At 34.8% G+C, this 27,453-nt stretch overlaps 1 protein-coding gene across 1 annotated transcript in view; it reads right to left on the minus strand.

The window, feature by feature from the left end:
* Positions 1 to 27,453, minus strand: part of Lrrc7 (leucine rich repeat containing 7) — a 518,752-nt gene that overhangs the window by 58,329 nt on the left and 432,970 nt on the right. Inside the window, exons 19-23 of the mRNA XM_047519214.1 lie at positions 24,015 to 24,126; positions 23,620 to 23,800; positions 20,178 to 21,858; positions 16,237 to 16,377; positions 7,453 to 7,572 (exon numbers count right to left, since the gene is read on the minus strand). Coding sequence (XP_047375170.1) covers positions 7,453 to 7,572; positions 16,237 to 16,377; positions 20,178 to 21,858; positions 23,620 to 23,800; positions 24,015 to 24,126 — 2,235 coding nt within the window. The remainder of the gene's footprint in view (positions 1 to 7,452; positions 7,573 to 16,236; positions 16,378 to 20,177; positions 21,859 to 23,619; positions 23,801 to 24,014; positions 24,127 to 27,453) is intronic.

Genomic DNA, 27,453 nt, shown 5'->3' on the forward strand with positions numbered 1-27,453 from the left:
TAGAAAGATGCTTAGAGTTCAAAATGACTCTCAGTAAGGAATTCCAATTTGGTTTAAGGCTTAAGGAATTCTGAACTGTTTTACTGCACTGCACAGTAACCAGAAGTAAAATTTATTCTTATCAGTGAAATATCTGCTAGAGAAAAATAAGATTTGAGAAAGAAAATGAGAAAGCCAGGGAGGAGGTTGGCTTTATTCACAGTGACAAAGATCCTTCACATTTGTTTATGGACTGATGAAAAAGAAAAAAAGTATTACTCCTGGGAGGTTCTTCACTGTTAACAATGTATTTTTTGTGGGGAGGGGAAAAGTACAAAACCTAAGCAAACACCTACCCTATCTGACATTATTTGTTTTTATAAAAGAAATGTTTAGTTATAGCATTGACAGTCAGGTTTTAGAGTCATTTTTCAATTTCCATTTTACTCTATCTGGAACAGATATTTAAAAAAATTTTATTTATCATGTTGTTATTTTTAATTTTTATAGGCTGCATTTTGATTCATTGTACACAAATGGGGTACAACTTTTCGTTTCTGGGGTCCTACACAATGTAGATTCACACCATTCGTGTAATCATACATGTACATAGGGTAATGATGTCTGTCTTAATCCACCATCTTTCATAACTCTGCCCCCCCCATTTCCCTCTACATAATCCAAAGTTCCTCCAATAGATATTCATGACTTGATGTTGATGGAAATAAGAAACATTTCCATTTCCCTTGTCTGTTATATACAAGGTTTACCTGGTTGATTTTTATATCAGCTTCTTCCACATCTTGACTTGCTGTTTGAGAGCCTTAAGATCTTCTCTACTCCATACCACCCCTATTTTACCCAATATTTATGTCCTTATCTGTGTCTTATCTATCCCAGATTTTCCTCTATCTCTATGTAAATAAGCTAAACTCCTCCCCACTCTTTAGCATAAGTGATCTCCAGAGATTTGTGCTGAGTCTCAGTTAAATTATAAACACCAAGAATTATAGTTATTTTTATTACAGTTCCACATATACAACTAACTGATAACAGTATTTCTTTTTTGGTGGAAAAAAAAGAGTTATTATTTAATAACTCTAATGATTATAATGTTAAATATGTATAAAACAATAAAATGTTATTTAAATTTCTAAATGTATGGGATAATGTGATGTTTTTATATTTACTTTTAAATATCTACTTATTTAAAAACAACATCAGTTTCTTCTGATCCTCTGAACTTCTACAGTAGACTGATTTTTATTACATAGTGAAAAATCCACCTCAGTAGAAATTTGATCCAGTTGCTTTATTAATTTTTATTTTTTGTCATACTGGGGATTCAACCCAGGGGTGCCTTACCACAGAGCTATACCCTTACTCCCTTTTTATTTTTATTTTGGCCTCAAACTTGTGATCCTCCTGCCTCAGCCTCCCAAGTTGCTGGTATTACAGGTGTGGGCCACTGTGCCTAGCTGATCCAGTTGTTTTAAAACACAAATGACAGTTTGGCCAGATGTACAACAGCAAAGCAGTTTATGATTTCAAAAAGATATTTTAGGTCTTACATTTCTATATTTATATAGAAAGAAATATGGAAATGTATTATATTTAAAACTGACAAATGCCAAAATTAAAATAGAGAATGAATATTACTTAACTTGATAAAACTTATTGAAAAATATTTTCAAAATACTTTCTATAACTTAAAAAAAAAAGAAAAAAATTAGCTTGTGGGTGAGGTGGAGGAAGGGAAGTATATTAAGAACATGAAGACACACATGCGCGCACGCGCACACACACACACACACATACACACAAACACAAAACCCATATCATTTATTCTAGTTTCTCCTGATAAGTTCTTTAAATTCCTGGGCATGCCCCAAAGATGATAACACTAGCAGTCCCCAAACCCTTAATGGGCTGAACTGACATTGTAGTTATGAGAAAATCACAGCAATTTCATCATGAGAGGTAAGTTTGTGAGTCAAGACTAAAGTAGCAAAATTTTATAATTGTCTCTTCATCTGTGTCCATTCTGATATTGATTATTCATTCGTATTTCTCTAAATGTCAAGCTGTAATGCACTTAACCTAGAATACTCAGGAAAGGACAATCAGGGAGAGAAGACTCACTAACGCTAAAAGACATCTTTGAGTGACTTGCCTTACATATTAAAGAATTTTTAGATTCCACCTCACTAGGTTTCATAATGTCATACCTACCTGTTTCAGAAAGGAAGTGTTTGAAGTCTCATTTATTTTAATATGTCATTTTAACCTTTTTATTGCTGAGTTTTCCTGCCTCAACATTTTATTATATCCTTACAGGTAGCATCCTTCAACTTTAAATCTCTGCAGGGGTATTCAATCTACTTATGACTTCTAATACTTTAAAAGTTTGTGTCATTGAGAATTAGGGCAAAAAGCCTTGTCAAGCCTATGGAAAATTTGACTGAATCAGTATAATATTTGATCTTAAAATTACATATATTTTGTATTGATCTTTAACTCTGTGACCCTCATATTATTTTCTGTTAATACAGGAGAGTAATATGTAGTCATAGATTTTAGGTGACTTAATTTATAAAATATATAAAACAGTAGTGCTTACCTCATTGGGTTGTTGAGAGGATTAGATTAGGAAATGCATTAAAGTGTTTAACACAATACTTGATACAAAGATTTAATAGATAGTACCTAATATTACCATACTGACTGCAGCATAATCCAACAGACTAAAGGAAGGAGAGAAGTGATGGTTAGGATTCTAAAATTCTAGTGCTTCTCCTGAAACCATGGTTGCTTTCCACTATTGCCAAAGTTTTTAGTAGCAATTTTTAAAGTGTTCCTGTAGTACTTCCTGGAATTTGGTGGGTTTGGACTGACATATCCTTCTAGTAGTGATTAGACTTTTTAAGTTGATGGACATCAGAAGTTAAGATTTTGGCAAGTGACATACAAGAGGGAATTTACAAATGGTTACTTGCTATTACACCATTAAAAACACAAGACGTAACTTTAAACCCTTGACATTTTGGCATTGCTCAACTGCTCTCAGGTACACTGGACAGTGAGAGTAAATACAGGAACAAAATTCTTGCTGAGAGGTGAGCACTTTTTGCCTAGTTATTTTATGCATCTGAATCCTGGGATCTGCTTTATGGAAGGTGCCCTCATTTTTTCCTCTACAGTGCTTGGAGTACTGCTGGAAATGGCCATGAGTGTTACCAACATTAGTTACCAAAGAGTTATAGCCATAGCAGAGAGCCATAAGTTCAATCAGTCTTTCTATGAAATTGATTTTCTACCAAATCTCTGATGGCTTATGCATTGAGGTGAGATTTTTGTTTTAAATCTTCTGCAGGGGCTTTGAGAAGTAGACTGGAATGCCTAAGAATTTTCACCATTTATTCTACTTTGATTTCCCATTACTGTTGTTCAGTTTCTAGCTTTCTATTCTCAAGTCTGGTCCAATGAATACTTATTTCTTGACAATTACAAAAGTAACACCGACTTTTAAAAACATTCACTTTTTAGTAAAATATAAATCCGATGAATAATAAAGCAACATTACACTTATTCCAGTAAATAATATAACCTAGGCTAATATTTTTGTTACCATCTTCATTTCTTTAGGTTAAGACTCATGACTATTAACATATTTAACTAATATATAATAAAAATCCCTAAATTTGAATATTTAAAACATTTTAAATAAGGTAAGGTAATTGGTAGACCTATCTATTCAAGGATTTTAAAACCTCCTATTTGTGGGAAAATTGCAATAATATAGGGTAATCAGAAGCATTTATCATGAGAGCAGGAAGATTCAAATAACTTTGTGCATTAAGGATGTGATTAAAAAATTTTTAAAACATATTAAATTATTTCACATTTGACAAGAAATATAAAGTTTTCAGATAAACAATTATTTCAGCCATTAATAAGGTTGATCAGCTCACAGATGGTTAATCAATCACAGGATTACAAAGGGTCTTAAAAGCAAGTAGTAAGGCAAACGTTGATTATGACTTGTACTGATGATATGATTGGACTTTGGAAGCAGACTTCATATAAAATGGATGTGTGGATGGATAAAGGAAATAACTGTTAGTTCCAATTCAGAGTGATAAATGAACAACACTTTTCCTTGTACCTTCTGCAGTGACATAAGTGAATATGACTCCTTCCTTTGTTCAGGCAACAGACCATTAACTCTGATGAAAACCCCCTCAATATCCTGCCAGCAGGTACCTTTTCTTGCCTCATAAAAAAGTTGATTTCCTTCCTTTCCTATCTGATATTTCTAACTTACCCTTCAAGATGGACTTCTTATCATTAGCCTTTAAATATGTTCATATGTCTGCCATCTTAAATATTCCTTCTGAGTTCCTCATAAGCCCTTCTAGATCCCACTGCAATATACTCTTTCCTTTCAAAAGGAAACTCCTTTCTTGAGTTTTCTAGGTTTCTAAATTCAAGGAGCCTTTAGGCATACTTGTCTGGCTTGGTGTTTCTTGGCACTATTAACTACATTCTCCTTAAAACATGTTTCCCTATTGGGCTTCCAAGGCTCCATAGGTCCTTATTCTTCCTTTTGCACTTTTTTGTGGTCATTGCAACTTGAGAGCCCCATCTATTCTACTCCAATTGATTAGTCAAAGCCAAGCACAGAATGGATAGGGAAGGCCTTGGCTATTTCGAACCAATGAGAAGTGTGAAGAGGCTTGTTGAGAGATTTGAGGAGGAAATGTTTTGTTTATAAGAGACAGCAACTGAAAACTTGTTTCTCTCTTGATGGATTTGAAAGAAGCTTCTATCACCAATTGTCATTGGGAATCATCTTATCATTAAGAGAGGAACCAGTTTTAGAATAAAGTAGAGTGGAAGTGGCAGAGTAGAAAGGTGGGGGGAACCGGAAGTCTTTAATAATACAGAACTGAGGACTTAATTTGAGGCTTATTTTAGATTTTTCACTACTTTGTATGTAGCTAAATATTTCCTTCAAGTTCAAGGCCATTTCCTTTCAATTTTCTATAGCTTGTAGTAGACATCGTTGTACTGATAAAAGCTTTGATTCTTCCTTCTCTCTATTCTTCCTAAGTACATCTTTTAAAGGCAGGTGTCCTATGAGGTTATGCATCATCCTTCTGTCTCACTCATAGCTGACTTATGACATACTTTGATGATTCTTAAATGTGAATCTTCAGTTAAGATTGCTGAACTTCAGATAAATATAGTCACATATTCACTTTGCATTCCCAGTTGGATGCCCTAAAAATAGTTCAGATCAACCTATTACAATCTAAGTTTCCCTCCCTTGCTCATACTTCCACCTATACTCTTTCTGTATCTCCCATCTTGGTGAATGGAACATCACTAATTTGACCAAATTAAAAACCTAAATATCACCTTCAGAACTCTTATCTATCTCTGTTCCCTGCGTCCAATCAATCACAAGATGCTTTTCTGCCACCCTTTAAGACTGTACTGGATCTATTCATTTTCTCCAAAACCCATTGCTTCCATCTAGTCTCCCTTAGATTTCTAGAGAAGCTTCTTAATTGGTTCTATTCCTTCCATTTTTTTCCTCTCCAGTTCAGTCTCTGAAAAGCTATCAAAATGTTCTTGAAATGAAAATTTGACCATGTTCTTTTCCTGTTAAGAACACTTTGATGTTCTTCCCATTACCTACAGGAGAAAGTCCAGTATAATCTGATTTTTGCTTTTTCCAGCCTTATCTGACATCATTCTTCTGTTCTTACCTTCCTTTGGTTCCCTCCCTAAGCACTTCCCTTTCCATTGCTGTGACAGCCTGTATTCCAACTTCAGGATGTTTATAAACATTCATCATATCCTGTTTACCTGCAGTGCTGCATATTACCCAGAAAGCAAAGGAATAACGTGCAAATCAATGGCATTACCAACTACTTTGAATAAAGTTATTTGATACTTAACATATCTTTAAAAGTTATTAAAATTATCATCAAGAACAATTCATCTGTTACAAAGAATGTATGCAATTATGTAATGCATACATAAGTTATGAAATACATTTATAAAATGAACACTTCTGAGCTTAAAAACTAGAATGTAAGAACCACTATTGGTCTGAAGAAGTAGAAGAGTACTAGCAACATATCAGCATCTTCCCTGAATTTACCCCATACCTTCCCTTAGAGGTAAGCATAATTCTAAATATTATATTTACCACATCCTTGTATAAATAATTTTCTTGCCCATGTATTTATAACTAAAGAGTGTTTTTTAGTTTTGTTTGTGAGACTTATAAATATGGTATTCTTGGTGTATGACATCTTCCCAAATATTTTTCTATTAGAATTAGCTTTGAAAGTTTATAAACATTATTGTAATCATAATTTACTCATTTTTATTGCTGTGAAATATTTCTTTGTGTGAATAACACAATTTATTTGCATACTTACCTGCTGATAGACATTTGAGTTTGCGCTTGAATGACATGTATGAGTTTTTCTAGTTCAATACATTTTGAGAATTGCTTAAATGCAAGATAAGTGCATGTTCGGCTTCACAATGTGATTTGTTACCAAAGTGATTGTACTTTGTTTCCCCAAGAAATTTAAGAGTTTCCTTTACTCATATGTTTGCAAACAACATGTGTCTTTCAGACTTCTTAGTTTTCACAAGCCTAGTTTATGTGAAATGGCATCTCCTGTGCATTTTCCTGATTGATTAAGGGGCTCAGTTTTGTCTCAATATTTATTTGGTTTGCCTTGTATTTTACCAATCAAAATATGTCTTTTTATTACTCCATAGAGTTTCAAAAATACATTATGGAACACAAATCCCTTTTCCCTCCATACATTGCAAATACCTCCTACTAGGTTATAGTTTTCTTTCTGCTCCTGTTATGGTGACCTATTATGTGGTGTTTTAAGTACCTACTTATCACTTGATGTGCTTCATTAGATTAAAAGTTGCTTGAGGTAAGAAACTATATCCTATTCGTTTTTGTTTCTCTAGCATCCAGCAAGTGCTCAGATCATAGTAATAGTCATATTCTTGCTCAACAAATATTTATTGAATGACTTTAAAAATGATGAATTAATTTTTTTCAGGTCAAATTCTATTTTATGCAAATTGACTACAACATACTGCTGAAGCTAAGAGAGACAGAAGTGTATGTCACAAATCTTTCTGTACTTGCATTCAAATTGTGTCAGCCTACTCTTAGGAGTGGTAGTATCTGCGGAGTAATGACAAGATGTTTATAAACATTCATTACCAACTCTGAACACTTGGCAGTGTTCATTTTCTATTCTTTTCAATGCACTTAGGTTAACCAGACTCCCTGTAGTAGGATAATATTTAGCCTAAAGTTATCATGAAGTTAGAAATGATGTTAAGACACAAGATATGGATTACACATTACAATGGATGTGCAAGGTTCATGGTTTGTGTCATCAATTTGAAATTGGTTACCTTTTTAGTAATGGTGTCCGGAGGTACATCCCGCCTCCCAAGTGGATAAGGATTCCATTGGCCACTAGGAGATACATCCTCTTGTCCATTGTCTAAAATGTTGCTTTGCTGGGACGGGGTCTATTGCGAAAATGGTATGGCATTCTTTAGTGATGTAATAGAAGTTTACCATAGTTTTCTGAAAAGAGTCCCTAATAATCATGGTAAAATTAATTTTGTTTGATAGTAGAAAAACATATATCCTAACTGGAAATGTTATTATATGCTATTTACTGAGTAAGAATTCTAAATCAACAGCTTTTTGGAAATACAAGTAAAATAACAATCTTAGAGCTATTTACTAAATTTTAAAGAAAATTTAGATTATTTACAGTACCTAAATAAAAATAATCAGGATAAAATTAATCAATTGTTAAAAACCATCACCTTTAAAGCTTGCTTAATTTGTCTCTTTAGTATGATCTTACCATTTAGAATATAAATTGAAACCACATAATCCATAGTATGGAATTTCCAGTATTCCAAATCATAACCTAAAATAAATTTTATAAGTCTGTAATAATTCTGAGAGAATATGCCTTTTCCTAATCTAAAATATTATTAACACTGGTATAGCACAAAATTTATAGTACTAGGCCATTATTAACAGGTAGATTGAGGGAAAGGCTAAAGCAACATCAAAAATATTATGCTATTAGAATACAGTATAAATAAATCCTGATTGTTTTGATACCAAATTTATTTATTTAGATTAATCATATGTTGTAGTTTAAGCATCATCACATTTATACTTTTTTGACTGATTTCTGGCTTATTATTTTTAACAGATGATAATACACCTATTTTTATTATTACTAATATTAGGTATTTTGGGAGAAATCTATATTTTAGCCAGAGTAATAGCAAGTCATCACATACCATGAGAAAGACAGCCTCTATTGGAAAGATACATGGTGACGAATACAAAGTCTGTGTGTGTGTGTGTGTGTGTGTGTGTGTGTGTGTATAATAGTTTTTGGGTGGGGCAAGATCTTTTCCTCCCCTAACCTTCAAGATACAAAAGTACTGCTTGGTTTGCCTGGGGGAATCTGTAAGAGACTGACATGGCATGTCATTCTTTGTACGTGTGCTCAAGTATCCCTACTAATGAAGCCTGGTTAAAGAATGTGCTATGGTGCACACCTATAATCCCAGTCACTTAGAAGACTGAGGCAGGAGGGTTGAGAGTTCAAGGCCAGTCTAGGCAACTTTGTGAGAAACTCAGCAACTTAGTAAGACCCTGTCTCAAAATAAAAAGGGCTGGAGATGTAGTTTAGTGGTAAAGTGCCCCTGGGTTCAATTCCTAGTACAAAAAACGTATATGTATAGTGTATTTTGTGTGAGGACTTGTCCTCCAACATTATGAAGGGAGACTGGGTCCTTCTCTTTATAATATGCCACGATAGACTGCTTGCCAGGCTTCATCTGGTTATATTGAGTGGTCTGCATTTGTCCTCCTTTAGAACAGTTATGCAACTAACTCATCTGTATACTGATCACATGCACTTTTTAAAAAGCATTGCTTGGAAATATTTTTAAATGGGATTTATTGTGAGACTCTATAGAATATAATAAAAAGTAAGGAGATAACACAATTTTCTTCTGCTTTGGCCATGTAAATTCTTTTTTCACAAGCTCGTCAGATAGTGTGAAGAAAGAAAAATGTTTCTGAATTTAAGGTCTTGAGTTAGGAATGAATTTATTGTGGGTTTGAAAAATCAAATGTACATAACACACTCAAAGAATACATTACCTGAAAATAACCAGGCAGTTATCCAGTGCTTACCTGTCTTTTTCAGGTAGGGGTTTTCTAATATTTACCTTTTCCAGATTAATTTGTTTATATATACCCATACACATGTTTTCTGGATATTAAATATGGAAAATTAAAATACTAAGTTAAGCTAACAAGATTATTCAGGTTAAGCACTACTGACTAGTATTTTCTTTTTTATTCTTTAGTTCCCATGTCTTTTCTGGTTTGCATTCTTTGCCAGTGACAGGGCTTAAGAAACATGTTCCTCTGGCCGGATCTCTGCAGTGCAGGTTTTTGGAAGTGGCCAGAATTCATTACAGGTTTCTTCTTCTGCTCTCGGTATCATTCCCATCTTCATCTGTTTCCTCTACTACACTTGATTCACTCGCCCAGACATGACACTTAGTCACCATCAGACAGCAGTTGAGAATCACAACTTTCTTTTTAGCATTAAATAAAATGGCTAAACCCATTTTATCAAAATCCTAACATCATCATGGTCTAGGTTTTTCACTAGTGGATAACTTAATCTCTCTTTTTAAAAAGGACAATTAACAATCACACCAATTCTTCTATATTACAGGGGACAAAAGGAACATAAACATGCAGACACATGAAAAGATCCTTCGACTAGATAGCAAAATTAAAGAACTTTCCTGAAAGCGATTTGCATTATTAATTTCAAGAATTATCTGCCATTTTATTTTTCTTAAATGAGATATCCTAGGAGTGATTTAAGTCTACAGAAATAAAAAGATCATAAAAACAATTTATTGATGTTGGGTGGTGGTGGGGGGGACTGAAAAGTGAATTATGGAGTACATTCACATTCTTTTCCAAAGGAGTAAACCTATTGTATATAAATTTAGTTACTTAGCTGTTAAAATTCTATACAAAATGAAAAGGAATGACTGAAATGTAGAAAAAAAAAAGATGCTATCACTGTTGAAATTTATTATTCCAGAGATAATAATCAGACTGAGGTTTAGTTATCCATTTCTTATACCAGATTCTTGATATTTTCTTTAAATACTTTGAAGAGTAAGGATGTGTCTTATTTCTCTTATCATACATAACCAACTAGAGATAAAAGACAGGGAAACTCATCACAATGCACAATTTCCTTAGTTTCTAAATTCTGTAGGTTTTTAATATTTCAAACTAAATTATAAAAGTAGTCAATGTGATTTAGTGAAAAAGCAAAAATTTTGTGTGTGGTAACAAGTGCAATAATGTTCTATACAAGTCTTGTTGAACAGATGTTAGCCCCAAGGTCAGTGTGGACTTTTCTGGATTTAACATTTATGATTTTGATTATTATAAATGACCACAGTGCTTATTGAGAGAAGTAACTTCTAATTTTGCTGAGACATAAATGTGCACAAATATGTGTTTATATGTGCATATCTGAGTATGTTTAAAACATGTGTATGTGGGATGAATGCATGTCTGTCTGTAGGTATAGGTGTGTAAGTTTATATGTGAATAGCATTTGCAAAAGTGAGTAGGTCAGCTTAGCTGATCCAGCCCCTTTGCTCTTGGCTTGCTAATAGATGGGTACACAATATTCTTGTGAAATTATACTTATTGGCATTTTGCTAAAAATTTGATGAGAACAATATTAGAATTTGGCACTTTGCAAAGGTCTTTGCAAAGGACAAATCCAAAGGATATGTCCCAAGGATCTATTTTGTTTAGGAATTGGCACATAGTTCACAAAGGCATTACCACAGAATCAAATAAAATGTGTTAAAAACAATTTGCTTCAAAGTACTTCAAGTGAAATTTTATAAACATTTATATATATATATATATACATGTTTTCAACATGCCTTTTGAAAAAATCGGTATTAAAAAGGCAAATATATGCTGAGCTAGGTTCTAAATGATTTATGAATTCATAGGGTTTAATGTGAAGGTGGTAATGTAATGCTCAAGTGATTTTTAAAACCAGCACTTCATTGTAATGGTGATGAAGCATCCGTATAAGTACTAACATTATTTTGTTGATTTTAGCTGCTGTCTATGCGGATTTATGTGGATTTACAGGCTGAAGGCTTTTTTCATAATTAGAAAGGTAAGTGAATTTTTCTTGAGGGATAGCTAGCCAATAATAAATGCAACACAATCAATAGAGAATATAGGGCTGAATTGCCCCAGGTGCAGCATAAATCTTGCTTTGCTTTCAGCAGGGAAAAAAGATGGCATTAGGTAAGTAACCCTTGGCATTAGGGTGAATAAATGCATACCAAATGTTGGTACTATCTGATCCTGAGTCATTTGCATAGATCCAATAAGAAAGGACATTAGAATTAAAAAATAGTTTAGGTGCAAACATTGCTCTCCAGATTTCTCTACACAAAAGCTGGCAGGATGAGTATCAATTAATTTATCAATTAATAAAACAAATGGGGTCATTTTCTCCCAGATAAAATTCCATAAAAGAAATATTTAATACATACATTTCCATGACTTCAGCCTCCCCTTCCCTGAAATTATAATTCATTTATATTAGTGTCTCATTCTATAAGTCAAGAAGCAGTAGATTCTATGGTATGTTCTGATAATAGAAATTAAAAATAAAAGAATAGGAAGATAAAATGTTCTATTTCTCTGGTGGAGAAGAGACCACACTGTTTACATTGGCAGACAGACATCCAGCAGACAGGGAGTTAGGAAAGACCAATGATTTCTTCCCCAGCCCTGACTGTCTCTGGTGCTGCAGCAGCCTATTTGATTAACGTGTGATTTTCTTGAGTCCATAATCTTTAGCCTTTCACTGCTACCAAGCATATTTCTTGGTGACACTGAATACTCAGGAAATGCAAGTGGGTCTGAAAAGCACAGGTAATTACTAGCATTCATTAAGCGCAGTCAACAAAGACAGCAGATCCTTGTGGCACATGGGTAATGACTAGGGTCATTAGTTAAAATATTCTACTTGTGTATTCTTTTTACATTCTGTAACATTTACTTCTCTGGATTGTATTGAAGATGACATGAGATAATAATGCATATGAAGGAGGTTTATCAACTATTATGACTCATGTTCTATGAAAATGTCAGGTTTTACAAACATTTGAGAAGGAATCGTATTGTAGAAAGAGCTTGGATCTGGGTACCAATCAGAATCAGATTTAAATTCTGTCTATAGTGATTATAGGTATAAAGGATTCAACAGTAAAACAATAAAAATGCAGGTGAGATATTTTGTGACACATGATCCTCAGTTTCCTCATTCATGGAGATATTTATGTCCTGTGAGGGTTTTTAGTGAGTTGTGAGAAAAAGTAACATATTTAAAATATCTCATGCCCCTAGGTAAGAAGCAGATGTCCAGTAATTCCTAGTCTTTAGTTTTCTCCCAGTGGAAATATTTATTTATTCTAGCATTAATTTAGATAAGTAAAATGGTAGATTGAATTGACATTTTTTTACAATGTTGTATTTCTCTCTGATGACATAAAATTTCAGGACAATAACTGAGCTCAATTACAATAGAACACATCCGAAGAAGCACATGGAAACATTAATCACATCATAGAAAGTTGCCTTAAGTGCTTTTTGGAAAGGCAGTAAATAAAAGATAAATGAAGGAATAAATGAATGAATGAATGAGTGAATAACAAACAAAAAATACTAATTATTTTATAATTTAGTAGCTGATTTGTATGTCAAATGCTGTAGTTCATAAGTACTAATAATTGTCATACACATCAACAACTGAAAATATTAAAGGATATTAATTCAGTAAACTAATTTTGCTGTATTTGTTGATATTTTAAAAATATTTTAAAGGATTCCATAAAATTATTACAGAAAATGAAATGTATTGCTTATAGTATAGGAAGCCTATACTTAGCTTGCAATCCATGAAAAATGTACAATACTTGATCTGGCATGTAATAAATATGAAAAATTTAGAAATAGTCAAAACACATAGCAAACTCTGGGAGTGTCTTTCCTTTTCATCATGTAAATATTCACTTTATAAGTGCTTCATTAAGTGCCAGAATTATTGTCTTCATTCAGAAATAGTTACATTCTTACTTAGTTTAGCACAATTTGTTTAAGGACAGTCTCTGTGCAGTAGAGGAAGTTCAGACAGGCACTATTTCTTCTTGGTTGCAAGAGGCAGCCCTGCATGTCCCCTGGGCAGGGCATCACCCATACTAATGTACACTGCACCTCCATTTCCAATACTTAACTTTTAAAAGGTGAAAATGTTAACTTAGCTTCCTTAGGAAACTTCATTTACTCGTTCTAGGACATCTTGGAGTAATTTGTTACAATACCTAACTGAGGTTGGCCAGGGTTATCATTCAGGAATTTTATGAATAATAGAGACTGGTTCAGAATTTCCCAATCAAAGGAATGAACAGTTTTGTCAATTTTTTTACTAGACATGTTTATAAATAGATGTTGCCTTACATGTTAGTGCAATTCTCATAGCTAATGAGCATATAGGGGCTGAAAAGCAATCTTAAATGCCCAAGACACTAATTTTTATTATTTTACGTAGCAAGACAAAATTATTATAATAAATTTTTATGCATTTCTAATTCTAAGGAAAATTATTCTTGCAAGTCTCCTCTCCTGACAAGAAGGATTCAGGGAAATGATCCATCCATCACGGGACTAGTTAGCAATGGCCAGCAGAGCCAAGGATGGATAATCTGGGATAATGCATTTCAAGGAAGGTTGACTCTAAAGTTTGACCAAAACAAATAATACAAATTTTCAGATCAAAGCTCTGCAACAGAGAAACAACTGGTAGAGAGGTGAAGTGACAGATACTTAGATGGCAATCCATGGGAGGAAATGGAGTCTGGGAGCAATTCAAGAAACTCATAAAGACCCAGTGCCTCATAAGTTTCCAAATTGGTGATAGGGTGAGAAGACGCCTAAATGCTAAAGGTTATATAGTACTTACACTGATAATTTTTGAATCATAAAATCTTTTGGGGTAATGAAGTACTTGCCCTTCGTGCCTTTTTCATCCCTTACCTTCTTCCTCCTCTTTTTCTTTTTCATTTTTTTGTGTGCAGGAAATAAAGTATTAATGGCAACTTATTCTGAAATATTTTAATATTTGAATTGTTCTGTGTTGCAATGTAATGTGGTTTACAAAGAGAATTCCTGTAGGTTATCTCTGTACCCAAGAGAGGATGATTAAAAAAAGTCCCTAAATACATTCTGTCTTATTTCTGTTATAGAATAACTTAAAGCTATAGTGATAATGAATCCATTCTCTAGGGTATCCAAACCACATCATAAAATTAATACAGCAATATAGATGTAACTAGTTAATATCTGGAGAATAAATAGGGTCTCGAATTAGGCAAAACTAGGGAATTTCCATTTGACATAATTTCAGGTGGTTCAGGCAATAGCTTTCTTTATAGTAAGATCTCTTTAATATGCTCACTGGATTTTGAAATTTCATTGTTTTGGTTAAAAGATTTGCTTTCTATTTAATTCCCAAGTTTTCTAGGAGAGTCGGCCATGTAAGTTGTGATATCTTATCTATTCCTTAGTGCAGAAAAAATTTCAAGGCCTTTTTGAAATTGGTTTTATTAGGAAAGATGATGAGTGCCTTGGGCATCTGAGAGGACATAACAAAATGCATTAAAATGGGAATTCAAGGTAAGATGGCCATGCTGATGGTGTTCTGGAGCCAACTTGTGCTGGCTTGTGAGAGCCAGCAGTATGTACCCCATTTCTGGGTTCAGTGATGTTAAGGTGGCCATAGTGGGAGTATTTATATTGTGGACATTAGCAAACACCACAAATCAGAGCACTTCCCTCTCAAGAGAAAGTTATCAGCACACCACTGGTTATGATACAGGAGACTAAGGATTGGAAAAAAATATATTCAGAAGTTCTCAATTTAATTAGGGCGTTTTTTTCCCCCCCAAGAGATGTTGAGTGATGAAAAATCTGTGGATATGTGTCTCTTTGATTTTGTTACTCCATCACAGTGGGAATCAAACTATCTAGAGTTAGGGAAAGTTATTAAAGACTAATTTGACATTGAAACACAAATTCTCTGGGAAGAGAATTTGTTCCATATTTTCATTAATTTTATTAGGAAAGAAATGTGTTTGGAATCTGCTGTCCCTCTGTGATCCCTATTTTGTATTTTTTTTCCACAAAAACTTACTAGGCTAATGACTATATTAATATACAGCTATAATTATGTATTTTATGAAAATGACTCAGTTGCACTGAAATGTAAGAGACAAAGCATTAATCAATTTAAACAGGTAAAATGGGCATTCTCAATTTTGCCTAAATATAACAAGCAGAAATGTTTCTTTGGCAATGAAAATGTTTTCTCTTCATAGCACATTCCCTTTCAAATGTACATGCCTTTCCATCTAAAAGGTGTAAACTGGCTACTTTTCCATTAACCTAGGAAGGGTACCTATTGCTAACTTAGCCTGAAACTTGTTTTTTATCTTTTACTTCTGTGTTGTATTTTCCAAAATATGGACTGAAAAAGCATTTAGAAGGACTAAGCACTTAATTTCCATTCTAATTTAGGGGTATGCAACTTTTCTAAAGAAATCAACTGAAATCCCATAATAATTTCCAGCTCTGTTGTCAGAATGCATCACCAAGAGAAGATAGGGCTATGTTAAAAAAATTAAAAAAAATAAATATATAAACACAAAAAGAGAAAAACAAAGAAGAATAGAAAAAATGAGAAATAAGAAAAATGAGCCTTAACGCAACATAAAAAGCCATGGACCTGCTCCATCCAAAAAGCAAAGCTCAGTCCCAAAAGCAAGAACCCCATAATCAGTCTAGCTATGAATATACATTTAGCAGTTGAGAATTTAGGCTCTACATTATTTGCCCTTGTGCTTTTTGGACTCTCAAGAGTCTAATCAACAGGGTTGTATGTACAGCCTAAATACATTAAGTGAACAAACAATATTAATTGGCTTTGGTATGCTGACACATGTAGGGCAGTCCATACTTACTTTCTGAAGAGGTAGTTCTTGATGATCAAATTTAGACTTAGTCTGCAAGTTTAAAGTCATGCTTCTGCCTGCATGCATTGCTGAAATACCTCCATAGGGCAGCATGCCAAGGTTAACTGTGTTGTGTTTGTAAGCAGCATTCTGAGTAGAGGAAATAATCATGTGACAGGATGTGAACACATGCTCAACAAACTGATTATTACATGAACATGTTTAAATTTATAACATTTAACTTTAAGCGGGCAAACAGTAACTTTCTTTTAAAAACATGCACTTGATCAGACAAAAGCATACAGTCAACAGTGTTAGTTATGCACATAATGAGTACCATCCAAAACTACAGAAAAGACAAAAAGCAAAGAAGATACATTCTGTCTTGCACTTGCTGCTAACTCAAAGGCATAAAATCTGTCTCTTTGAGACCATGATAGTAGTGACTTTGGATAAATTTTATCCATCTGTGGTAGGGTATTAATTTTGAAAATTCAAATTGATCTTAACCAAATTTTATTGGCTACAAATCTCATGGTCTCTTTCACATTGTGAGATCTCACATATGAAAGACAAATATTATCTTCTAAATCTGTCTTAAACTACTGCATTGCAATGTTAAAGTCAAGATCTTTCTTCTTTATTGCTCAAGTCAATAGTCATAATTATAGCAACTCAGAGAAACAGCTAGTCAAAAAAAATCAATTCTGACTTTTGACTTGATTAAATTCACTTATTAATTCACTTATACCAATCAAATAAGTTGGAGGTGGAACCATATATTATATTTATTTTCTAAATACCTTTTAAACAAGAAAATTTCATAATTACATTAATTATAATTTATGAATTATTAATGCTACTTATCAAATGCATCTAAATGCTTATTTACATTTTGGCTACTCTTCATCAGGTGCATCTAAAATTATTCTAAATGATTGATAACTTTTTTCAACAGAACTTACTTGAAAAATTAAAACATTTTAGATGCTGTGTTATCAAATCTGCAGTCTACAATGGTAATCTAATCATTGACAGCATTTGGTTTCTTTAATTCTCTTATTTTGGAAGAAATTATCCATAGAAATTAAGTACAGCTTTTCTTAACTGAATATTACTGAGCATTACAAGCAGGTAACTATTCTATTCTGAGAGCATTATATGTAAAGTAATGATTTTTAGCATCAATGTTTCATTGAGCAATACTGAAAGTCTTATACTCCTGGTGAGGTACTTGTCTACAAATCATACTTGTTATGAATTCATGATTATTTCATATAGAGACTTTTTTGCAGTCACCATGCCCAAAGTGAAAAAGACACTAAACATCTTGATGTGGCACTTGTATGATTCCTTAGGGTTTAGATCACTCCAGTCTAGTGCTCTTTCAGCTCCTATAGAAGAGTAGGACATATGGGTTCATGTTTTGAATTTTCTGTCATAGTGGCAATCTGCAGTGAAGTGTGAGCTTTGAGGTTAAACTAAAGGGGAACATAAGCATCTTTTATCTAGGGTGGCACTGGAGCTGCCTCTCTAAGGTCAGCACTGAGATCTTTGCCAACATTATGTTGGAATATTAACCTTATTCCATATCCAGCCTCTAGGCAGTTAGTTGTCATTTATGTGGAATCACAAATATCTTGTAGCTTCTAGTGTAGCTATTCAGTTTTAGGGATTCCAATGTTTCCACTTAGTTTCACTGGGAAAAAAGCACATCATGTCTGGTGCAGTCAGACTCTGGGCAGAATGTTAAGCAGCACAGCTGTGTCAAAATCAGTTTTATCTAGTAAGCCTGTGCTTTGGTGCCTGAGCTCATCTTGTTGAGTAGCTGGGGAGTTTTAAGTAACTCATAACCTGAACTGCTCAGGAGCTCAATTGAAAGGGGGAAAGAAACACTACTTGGGAAAAATAAAAGGAAGAACTTCCAGCATCTAAAGACTTGAAGCAATTCTCTAAGGCAATTTAACTTCTTGGAATTAAATGAGAAACTATTGAATATATGTTGAAATTGCTCTGAAAAATTAAAGATAGGTCCAAGGGATTATAAACAAACAGGATATGTGGAGACTAATTAAAAAGGGAGGTATCATCACAATAAGAGAAATTACACATGGATTCACTTTTAGTCACTGCTGATCCCCCTCCCCATTCCTATACATCCCCGGTCCCCCAACTTATTGCTCCATGTAGAGGAACCATCTAGTTTTCAGTTGTTGAATCAAAGGAGAGGAACCATGTATCTAAAATAGTAGTAAAAAACTGATGGTACCAAATACTTAGAACTTCATCTTTTTGTTTTCATGTTTCGTTTCCACTCACTCCTCTGCTGCCTCAAATTACTAGTCATTGTACATATGCTTCACAAAGCTTCTTATAACCTTTCTTGACTAGTTCATCTTACCCTGTTACGTATGGTCGTGTCTACACGAGGCCAGAGTTCCCAAACTGTACTGTATTATTTGGCCCCAAATATTTTCGCCCTCCAAGTTATCTGTCTACATGGAGGGTATAACTTGAGGTAAGGCATGGTGACAACCGACCAGGTGTCTCCCACTGACAGCCAGTCATGCGGCTTTGATGAGGCTCCCTTCAATGGGACTGAGCAACCTATTTGAAACAGACATTCTGATGAAATACTTTGCAAGGCAGAACCAATTTCCACACTGAGAAACTAACACCCACACCCACATTTATTAGTTTACTCTTTCCCTAAAAAATTGTTTTCTTGTCATGTAGACACGACCTACAATAGTGTAAGTATTTAAAAGGAATAAACCTGAAAACACAAAATTCAATACTAAAGAAATACATAATAAATGCAGTGACCTGAGTTTTTCACAGGACAAAAAAATACTAAAACTATTAAGTGAAACATTCCGATAGCATCTTGTTATCCAGATTCCCAGTTTACACAGAGCATTCAAACTTCGAAAATGAGAACAAAAGGCCCCAATTTCACACAAACAAAAAATCTTCAAGGTTCTAATGTCAATGCAGAGCACACACAAAGCCCTCTACACCAAAGCTACAAGGTATACTGAATGATGACAGTAAGTTGATAGTAGTTCTAGAAAATGAAGTACCAGATTTCTCTTAGAGAGATTTGAACAAGCAAAAACAACAAAAAAGCAATTCGAGGCTTTATAACCTGTTTTTTAACTCTCCCAATCACTGCACTGTGCAGTCCATACTATTACTACTCAATTTTTAATTGAGTTAGGATTGATTTGCTTTCTTTTGTTGCAATATACATACTAATCTGTATGTCTGTAGTCTTTATATAGACATCATCTGCTTTTGTTGTCTGTAGTAAAATTGGAATTTATACATTTCCTTCTATATAAAAACCAATATTCTAAATGGCAGGATTTTTATTAAATAAAATAGTGTGTAGGAGGGCATTTAATCTCTGCTTATTTTCTTTTTCTTTTTCTTGCTGGGAAGATTATTGCTCATTAGAAGTAATAACTTTAGTAGTCCCATAGCAGTAACTATGTGAAAATTTTGTAAACAAATTAGGCCCGAGTTTAACATAAGTGAGTCCGTGAAGAAAAGGGTGAAATACTCACTTTTTATAGATTCAATAAAAACCATACTCTTTAGGTCACCAGAGAGCAGTTTTGTGTCCTAGGAGAGGCATTTTGCCTTGCCTTAATGGCTAGAAAACAATTGAAACACCATCCCATATAATAGAGTCGAATTCTTTCTTACTAACAATAGTTAGGCTAGATTTGATAAATAATTCACCTGCAGGTTATGGACTCTCAGAAAGCATTAAGCAATACCCTTGAAAAACTATTAGGATCATTTCCCCCCACAATAGAAAAATAAATAAGTGCTGATCATCTATTCATTTATGTAGTTCATGCTTCGCTACATGTGCTTAGAAATGCCAAAAAAGTAAAACTAAAGGCAGGAGGGATATTCTTACAGAGAAATGCCAAACATACCCTGTCTAACCTTCTAGCTTCTATATGTCTAAGCAGCTGCTGTCTCCAGTCTGCAGGCATTTTACCACAGCTCTCCTCTCCCTTCACAGGGGTGGGCCTCGTCTTTATATCACTGTTATCTGATGGCTTGTCACCATAGTTACCCAAGTTATAGTCAGACGGTATTTTTTCCAAAAGAGCTGCCATAGTCGGCCTAGCTGAAACTGGCCTGGTTTGGGAGGCACCGTAACTCTCTGTACTGTAGCTTCTTGCAGACAATGGCCTCCTCTGGGTTAGGTTTTTAACTGGAAAACTTCCCGCCTGAGCTTTCACTTCTTGATATGAAGGATGTTCGTCTTCATACCTGCCATTCCTCTTCAGGAACTGGGACTCAGTCACTGTAACGCTGCTTTGGCGATCCAGCCCTCCCCTGTATGGAGGTCTGCCGTACCTATCACTTGGAGGCAGCTCGTGAGGTTCACTGACCCTTCTAAACATGGCCATTTCTGTGGAGCTTGCCAGGGAGTCGGCTCTCCTCAAGAAGGGCGCCCTGGCTCCTTGGCTTGCAAATTGGGCGTTCACCACAGCATCCTCATTAACAGATGGCTGAGAAAATGAGAACATTTGCTCCATTGGTGGGTATCCTCTGTAAGCTCTAGGACTAACCAAATCCTTGGCCATGTTCTTGCTGGGCTGTTGCACATACTCTGAATTGTGTTGAAAAGGGGGTGGTATCCTCTTTTCAGCTTTAACTTCGACGGCTCCTTGAGGATTGAAGCTTTGGTCAAATTGGTAGACTTTTTTTGTCATAGAAGCTTTCTGCTGTTGTGGCCCTTTGCTACTTCCATAAGTGAGCATCTCGTCGTCCAGCATTGGGACCGACTGACTTCGTGACATGCTGGACATGCCATGCTCTGGTCCCAACAGTTTATCTGGTCGTTCGTGGCTTCCTAAGTGATCACTTCCAGCAGCATAGTTTTCTAATGGTATGTTATAAACCTTGTATGTACCAATGTCAATCTCATCAATACTCTGTGACTTTTTGAATTTATTGGACTTTATATCTTTCATTAGTGGGGAAAGCCTCTCTGTGCTTTTGCTAATTGAAATGACACCTTTAGAAGAATCTGGGCGGCAGTGGATTTGAGAAAAGACATTACCAAGACTCCTGTTGGGGTTGGAATCATGATACTCCCATGGCACTCCTGGAGAAAAAGGACTAGGTATTTCAGTAGATTCTTTCATATGGTCTTTCCTTTCAGGCAAAGGGCTGGTAGTGGGGGTTGTCTCTAATTTGGAAGGAAAAGCGGTCCTGTCTTCAAATGGACTAGGGGTTCTGGTCCAATTCTGCCAAGGATTGGAAGGAGGCACTTCTGTTTCTGGTGTGTGTCTGTGTGTAGACTGCTCGAGTTCCAGGGGAACACCAACGATCCTATCCTGCCTGATCAAAGGCCTGCGTCCATGAGAAGATGTGCTTCTAGATTTCGAACTCAAGAGAGGATTATTGTTGGCATTCTCTGCTGTGGTTTCCTCAGCAACAAACCCTGTGTTGTCATAATGGGAGCCATCAGTCCAGTTGTCAGTGAAAGCATCGCTCATTGGCAGCCGGTCAGGTCTCTGTGGTAGGTTCCCTGGGGGAACAGCCTCCCGCTGGCTGAGCAATGGCTTTGCATCAAGAGGCTGTGGGAAAGATTGTGCAATCCTGTAAACACAATGGGAAGAATAAATATAAAAATAAGGAAGAGTTGGTTTCTGTCAAGACGAATAAGCACTGGAAGGAGGCCACCATGTCTGTTGAGCTGATTATTCATCCCCACCTGACTTTGGATTAAGATAGAATTATTTCATGTCTGCCATACCCCCCAAATTCACTCCTTTTACCCTCCTCTTTCACTTCCTCCTAGTAATAATCACCTTCTACCACATTTTAAAATTTACTTACCTTTGATATTTATTGTATATCATCTCGTGTCCTCTGCTAGAATGCAAACTCATGAGGACAGAGATCTTTTTCTCTTCAGGCTAAGAATAGGGCTTGGCACATAGTAGGTGTTAAACATGTATTTGTTGAAGGAATGAATGGATGACATATATGTCTTCAGTAATGACCCTCAAACCTGACTGTTAATTACAATCATCTGTTTCCCAGTATTTATCCCTAAAGATTCTGATTCAGTCTGTTTCCCAACTATTGCTTGAGAGTACTTTTCATAACAATGCTTGATATAACTGATGGATACAAAAAGTCTTCAAATAAGGCCAGGTCTTGAAGACACTAATACTATTGTTGAAGTAGGGAGCATATTCATATATCTCTTTCTAGAATGTAAATTATACTGACTTTACATCTCTGGCATGTTTACAACAGTGAGAGTCTGTCAAGTATCTCTAGTATATGTTCTTCTTTCTAACTTTATTGAAAACCATTTGCACACCAATAATATTGAAAAATGTATAGTTTATTAATAAAGGAAATGCTTTTGCGGGCTTCTGTTAACTGGAAAAATGTGCATTTATAAAGCATTTTCCAAAACTACTTTGATTAGTACAGCTCACATAAAACTTAGAGTTAAGGGCTAGGGTTGTTGCTCAGTGGTAGAGCGCTCACCTAACACAGTGAGGCACTGGGTTCGCTCCTCAGTACCACATAAAAATAAATAAATAAAATAAAGGTATTGTGTCCATCTACAATTAAAAAAGCCTTAGAGTTAATATTTTTATCATGGTCATTGATGAAGAGAAATAATTATTGATGAGTTAGTAAAGAAGGCATTGCCAAGAGGGACTACATCATCAGTTTAATAGGAGTCAAAGTTATGACCACTTAAATCATATGACGACTTTTGTTACTTGTAGTATAAAACTGTAGCCACAAATTATAAAACTGGGCAAGTAGGAGGGCAAATACTATCTCACTGAGTCATTTTTTTTAATGCAATGTGGCTTTTGTTTCTTTCATCTATAAAATGGGAGTAATAATGAGTAGGAGTCATTCTGGAAAGCTGAGGTACCTTTACTCACATACTAACTTCAGGTGGTAATAAACAGTGATGGTGATGATGATGATGATGCCGATGAAGGAGATGGATGGAATATTTACTTTGTGCCAGGCACATAGTGCTTCACATGCATCTTATTTAGCCTATAACACCATTCTGGATTGTCCACATGCTTCATAAACATGTGTTGGTCAAACACAATTTCTGACTTTTAAGTTTTCTAGTCCTCTCATGTCTTCATATTAATCTCTTGCCATCACCCACTTAATCAACTGCCTCACCCTGTAAGGTGTATTCATTTGCTCTTGGAAGTCCCAGTGAACTACGTTTGCTTACCTGCCCCTTCTGTCTTCTATACCACTCATGTGCTGAATACAATTCCAAAATTAGGAAGATTCCATTAAAAAAAAAAGTTGCTGAAAAATAAGCAATTGGGAACAGAAAAGCGGGAATTCTAAACACACCTGTTACCCCACAAAGAATTATGAACTGCATCTTTAGCTGTTGTCTGCAAGGACCCCACTTTAACCCGGGTGTTAGAGGATCCTGAGGAAGCCTGGGAAGGCGAGTAGTCTGAGTAAGTGCCTGAGGAAACACTGTTATTCAGACAGTGAGTTTTGTCAACTTCAGACTCATCAGTTGATTCTGAAATTTAAAGGGAAACATGTTATAATGCTACGAATATTGACAATTACAAACAGAAAAGTAAGTAGGAAAAACAGATTCTATACTGATTAAAGTTAGAACATGTATTTATAAAATAATTTTAATAGACTATGGCATATCATAATGTACAACTGGTGATTCGTCATGCACATGCATTCGTAGCATATTTTCCATATCAGCTTCATGATGTTACCTTTTTTGTCCTTCCCTAGCAGAACAAGTTTGGGTGGGTACAGAGGGGTCTCAGCTAATGAAGGGTGAAGTTCCCCAATCCTCATTTCATTAGCTGGATGAACAAAAGAATCCTGAGAGATATAATAATACAGGACAAGGAAAGTAAACATTTAAACAATGGTTAACCAAGATGGCAATATCTTTATTTGGCTCAGATTAAAAATGTGACTCTAGAATTTAATTGACTATGGGGCACTGGGAAAAATAAACCATATGTATCTCTAAGTTGCATACTATTTTTTTCATCATATTTTTGACTGCTGTTTTTATGGCTGGCACTGTGCAAAGAACTGTAGAGTTTCCAAAGAAAGACAAAATGTGGCCCTCTGAGAATTTGCAGTCTGCTTGGGGAGACAAGATACAACTCATTTTAATGCAGTACTGATTTATAAGCTCTATATGAGTAGTAAGATCCATACATATATATGATATATACACATGTAAGACATCTAGTAGGTAAATGCTCTAAGAGTTCTAGGGGGAAAAGATATCATTGACCATCGGGATTTTTTTTTTTCATTCCTTGCCACATGAATGTGCCCCCTTGGTCCTATATAATCTGCTCTTTCTGCCACTCTCCCTCCTAACTGCTGCTGTTTATCAGGGAAGGATCTCCTCCACTACTCCTGTCTTGCCATGCTTTCTTCTGAAGTTTTCTAGTTTTCTGGTGACCAGTGTGGCCTGCTAAGTCCTCATTCTATATCCATTCATTGAACGTATTGCACTTCAGTGGACAAGAACATAACTTTGTAATGATAAACGAACACGTTAAAAACATGCATTTTAAACTTAAGTAATTCAAACCTCTATTCCCAGTTAACCAGAGAGTGGGGGAGCATTAGGGAAGGCAAAATGCCAAATTCTTGCTTTCTTCTACATGTAAAAATTAAGTAGTGACAAAAATTTATGCACAGCAGTTATCTTTATGTCTCTTGCTTAAACTTAATGTTAATTCAAGTTCAAAGAATTTTCAGTTATTATTTAGTGTTTTGTTATTTTGGAACATTGACACATTTAGAAATATATTATTAATCGGAGAAAGAATATCCTTGAGGACAAAAGTATTAGAAATTTAAAAAGACCCACCCAATAAATAATTGGTTGTTGTAATGAACAGACAGAGACTTTTACTATAAATTTTAAATATTGCCAAGTACTCCCACAGAGACAGGCTTAGGTCTTTGGGTTTTGCAGCAATACAAATCCATTTCTTTAACTGATATTTAAGTTCTATCTTTAAAAAAATTTTTTTTTTTACTTCTATGAGAATATTTGCCTGTGAAGAAACAGGGTATACATAGTATGTGTTAATTTTTGAAAAGGAATATTGCGATAGAAGACAGAAAGACCATTTAGTCTTACCCTTTCATTGTTTCAAGGCAGTTTCTGAGAACAAGCTCAGGCCTACACATATAGTTAGACAAAGACAGAATTGGAGCATGATTCTTCTGGCTTCCAGGCCAGAGATCTTCCCCTAAATTGTGTTGCCTCCCAGTGAGGGAGCATTAGGGACTTAAAACGAAGAATCAAATTAGAAGAGGGATAAGAAATAGAGTGGGGTTGATGAAAATCCTGGGGCTAAAGAGATAAACCTATATTTTCATGAATTTTAAAAATAATCTCAAAGTTCAGCATAAAATCTTTTTTGGTGAAGTTTTAAGATGTCATAATAGAGAATAAAAACCTTTACACACCTTGAGAGCAATTTATAAGAAGAAGGTATAAGCCTGAGAAACAGCACCATTAAAGGCATAAAATATGTTGATTTGTCAAAAAATTTCAGGTACAAGGTGTCTTATTTCCATCTTATTCGTGTTTATCACTTATTAATCAGGTTATCTTGGGTAAGTTAGTGTACTTTTCTTGGCCTTATTCAATTCATCAGTAATATGAAGATAGTAGTTAATAGGAACTGGTGCTAATTTCTATCTAGTACCAACAGTTTATGAATCTAAAGGTAATTTATTTGAATGAAATAATAACTTAAAAAGTAAATATTTTATAATACCTAATACAAGCATAGGAATTTTATTTCAATCAAAACCAAAACCAAAAATAAAACGGACACAAAAAGCGTACCAAATAGTTGTATACAAGCACAGAACATAAACATAACTAAGGGTTTAACTTCTTCTTTATGTCCTGTACATTCAGTACTCAACTCATCTTGTTTATATAGATTAAACTTTCAAACTTGTATCCCCAATTTGTGAGCAGAATTCTGCATGGTAGGTAGGGTCTGACTCAGATACAATTTTCTGATCCTGCTCAAGTATTTCTATTGTGAAGCAAAAAGAGCCTTAGTGCCCAGGAAAACAGTATGATTATCAGTTAGTCATGACTTTGCATCTCTTCTTTAGAGTTCTGTGGTTCTCCATGTCAGGGCATGACACTGCTGAAGCAAGAATGATAGATCTTTCTGATCTAGGAAAATGTTCTTATTTGTATGAGCAAAGTGGTGGTGGAGGTGATGATGATATGATGATGATGATGGTGATGATGGATGAAGCATAGATTATACATCTGCAACTGTGCTTTTATGTTTGAATTACAGATATAACTATATAAGTATTAACTATTATCTCTCAGTTATTTAAAAGACAACCTTGTTCTTAATTATGTATTATTTAAAAATATTTATCATTATCTTTGTTTTACAGAAAAGCAAATGGAGGCACAGAAAGATAAAGTCATAATTCCAAGTTGCAACATTAAGAAGTGATAGAACCAGGATTTGAACTGGATTTGTCCAACTTCATGGTGTTCTATAGGATATTGTGTCCACCATATTGTCTATCCTAAGAAAAACTCATTTATCAAATGGGTTTTAGAGACCAAAGTTAACTGTCCAATAAAGGGAATGAAACCTTGCATTTGTCTCTGGAAATTCTTTTATAGAGGTTAGAGAATTCAAGTTCTTGTTGGAAAAGTTGGGTGATGCTTCTGTGAATGAAGACATCAGAAGTTATTGGTAAGCAGTCAGATTTATCAGGAGTTCTTTTCTAAGCACAATGAACCATACTTCTGGTGAGGAGAGAGAAGTGGAGGGGAATGAAAAGGTAGAAATTCATTTTTTATTGAATTGCCTATCCACTGTTCAAATTTTGCCTATTACTGCTATAGAGAAAATGATTGAAGGTAGATATCAAAGGGAAAAATAGTTCCTTTTTGAACTTTTGAGAGTCCAGGTATAGTATTAATAAAGGCAATTTAAGAAAAGTTTCAAAGGTAGTTGACTATTTTCTATTATTGGGAGAAAGATAAGGACCCTCTATAGAGGGAAATTGGACTCAGTGTCCTAACAAAGGGAAAGGTTCAGAACATATTTGATTATGGTAGACTTGGTGAACAGGTGTCAGGTAGTGACCTGCTGAGGATTAACACCAGATGGGGCAAGG

This window comes from Sciurus carolinensis, chromosome 1 (genome assembly GCF_902686445.1).
Source record: "Sciurus carolinensis chromosome 1, mSciCar1.2, whole genome shotgun sequence".
Lineage (NCBI taxonomy): Eukaryota > Metazoa > Chordata > Mammalia > Rodentia > Sciuridae > Sciurus > Sciurus carolinensis.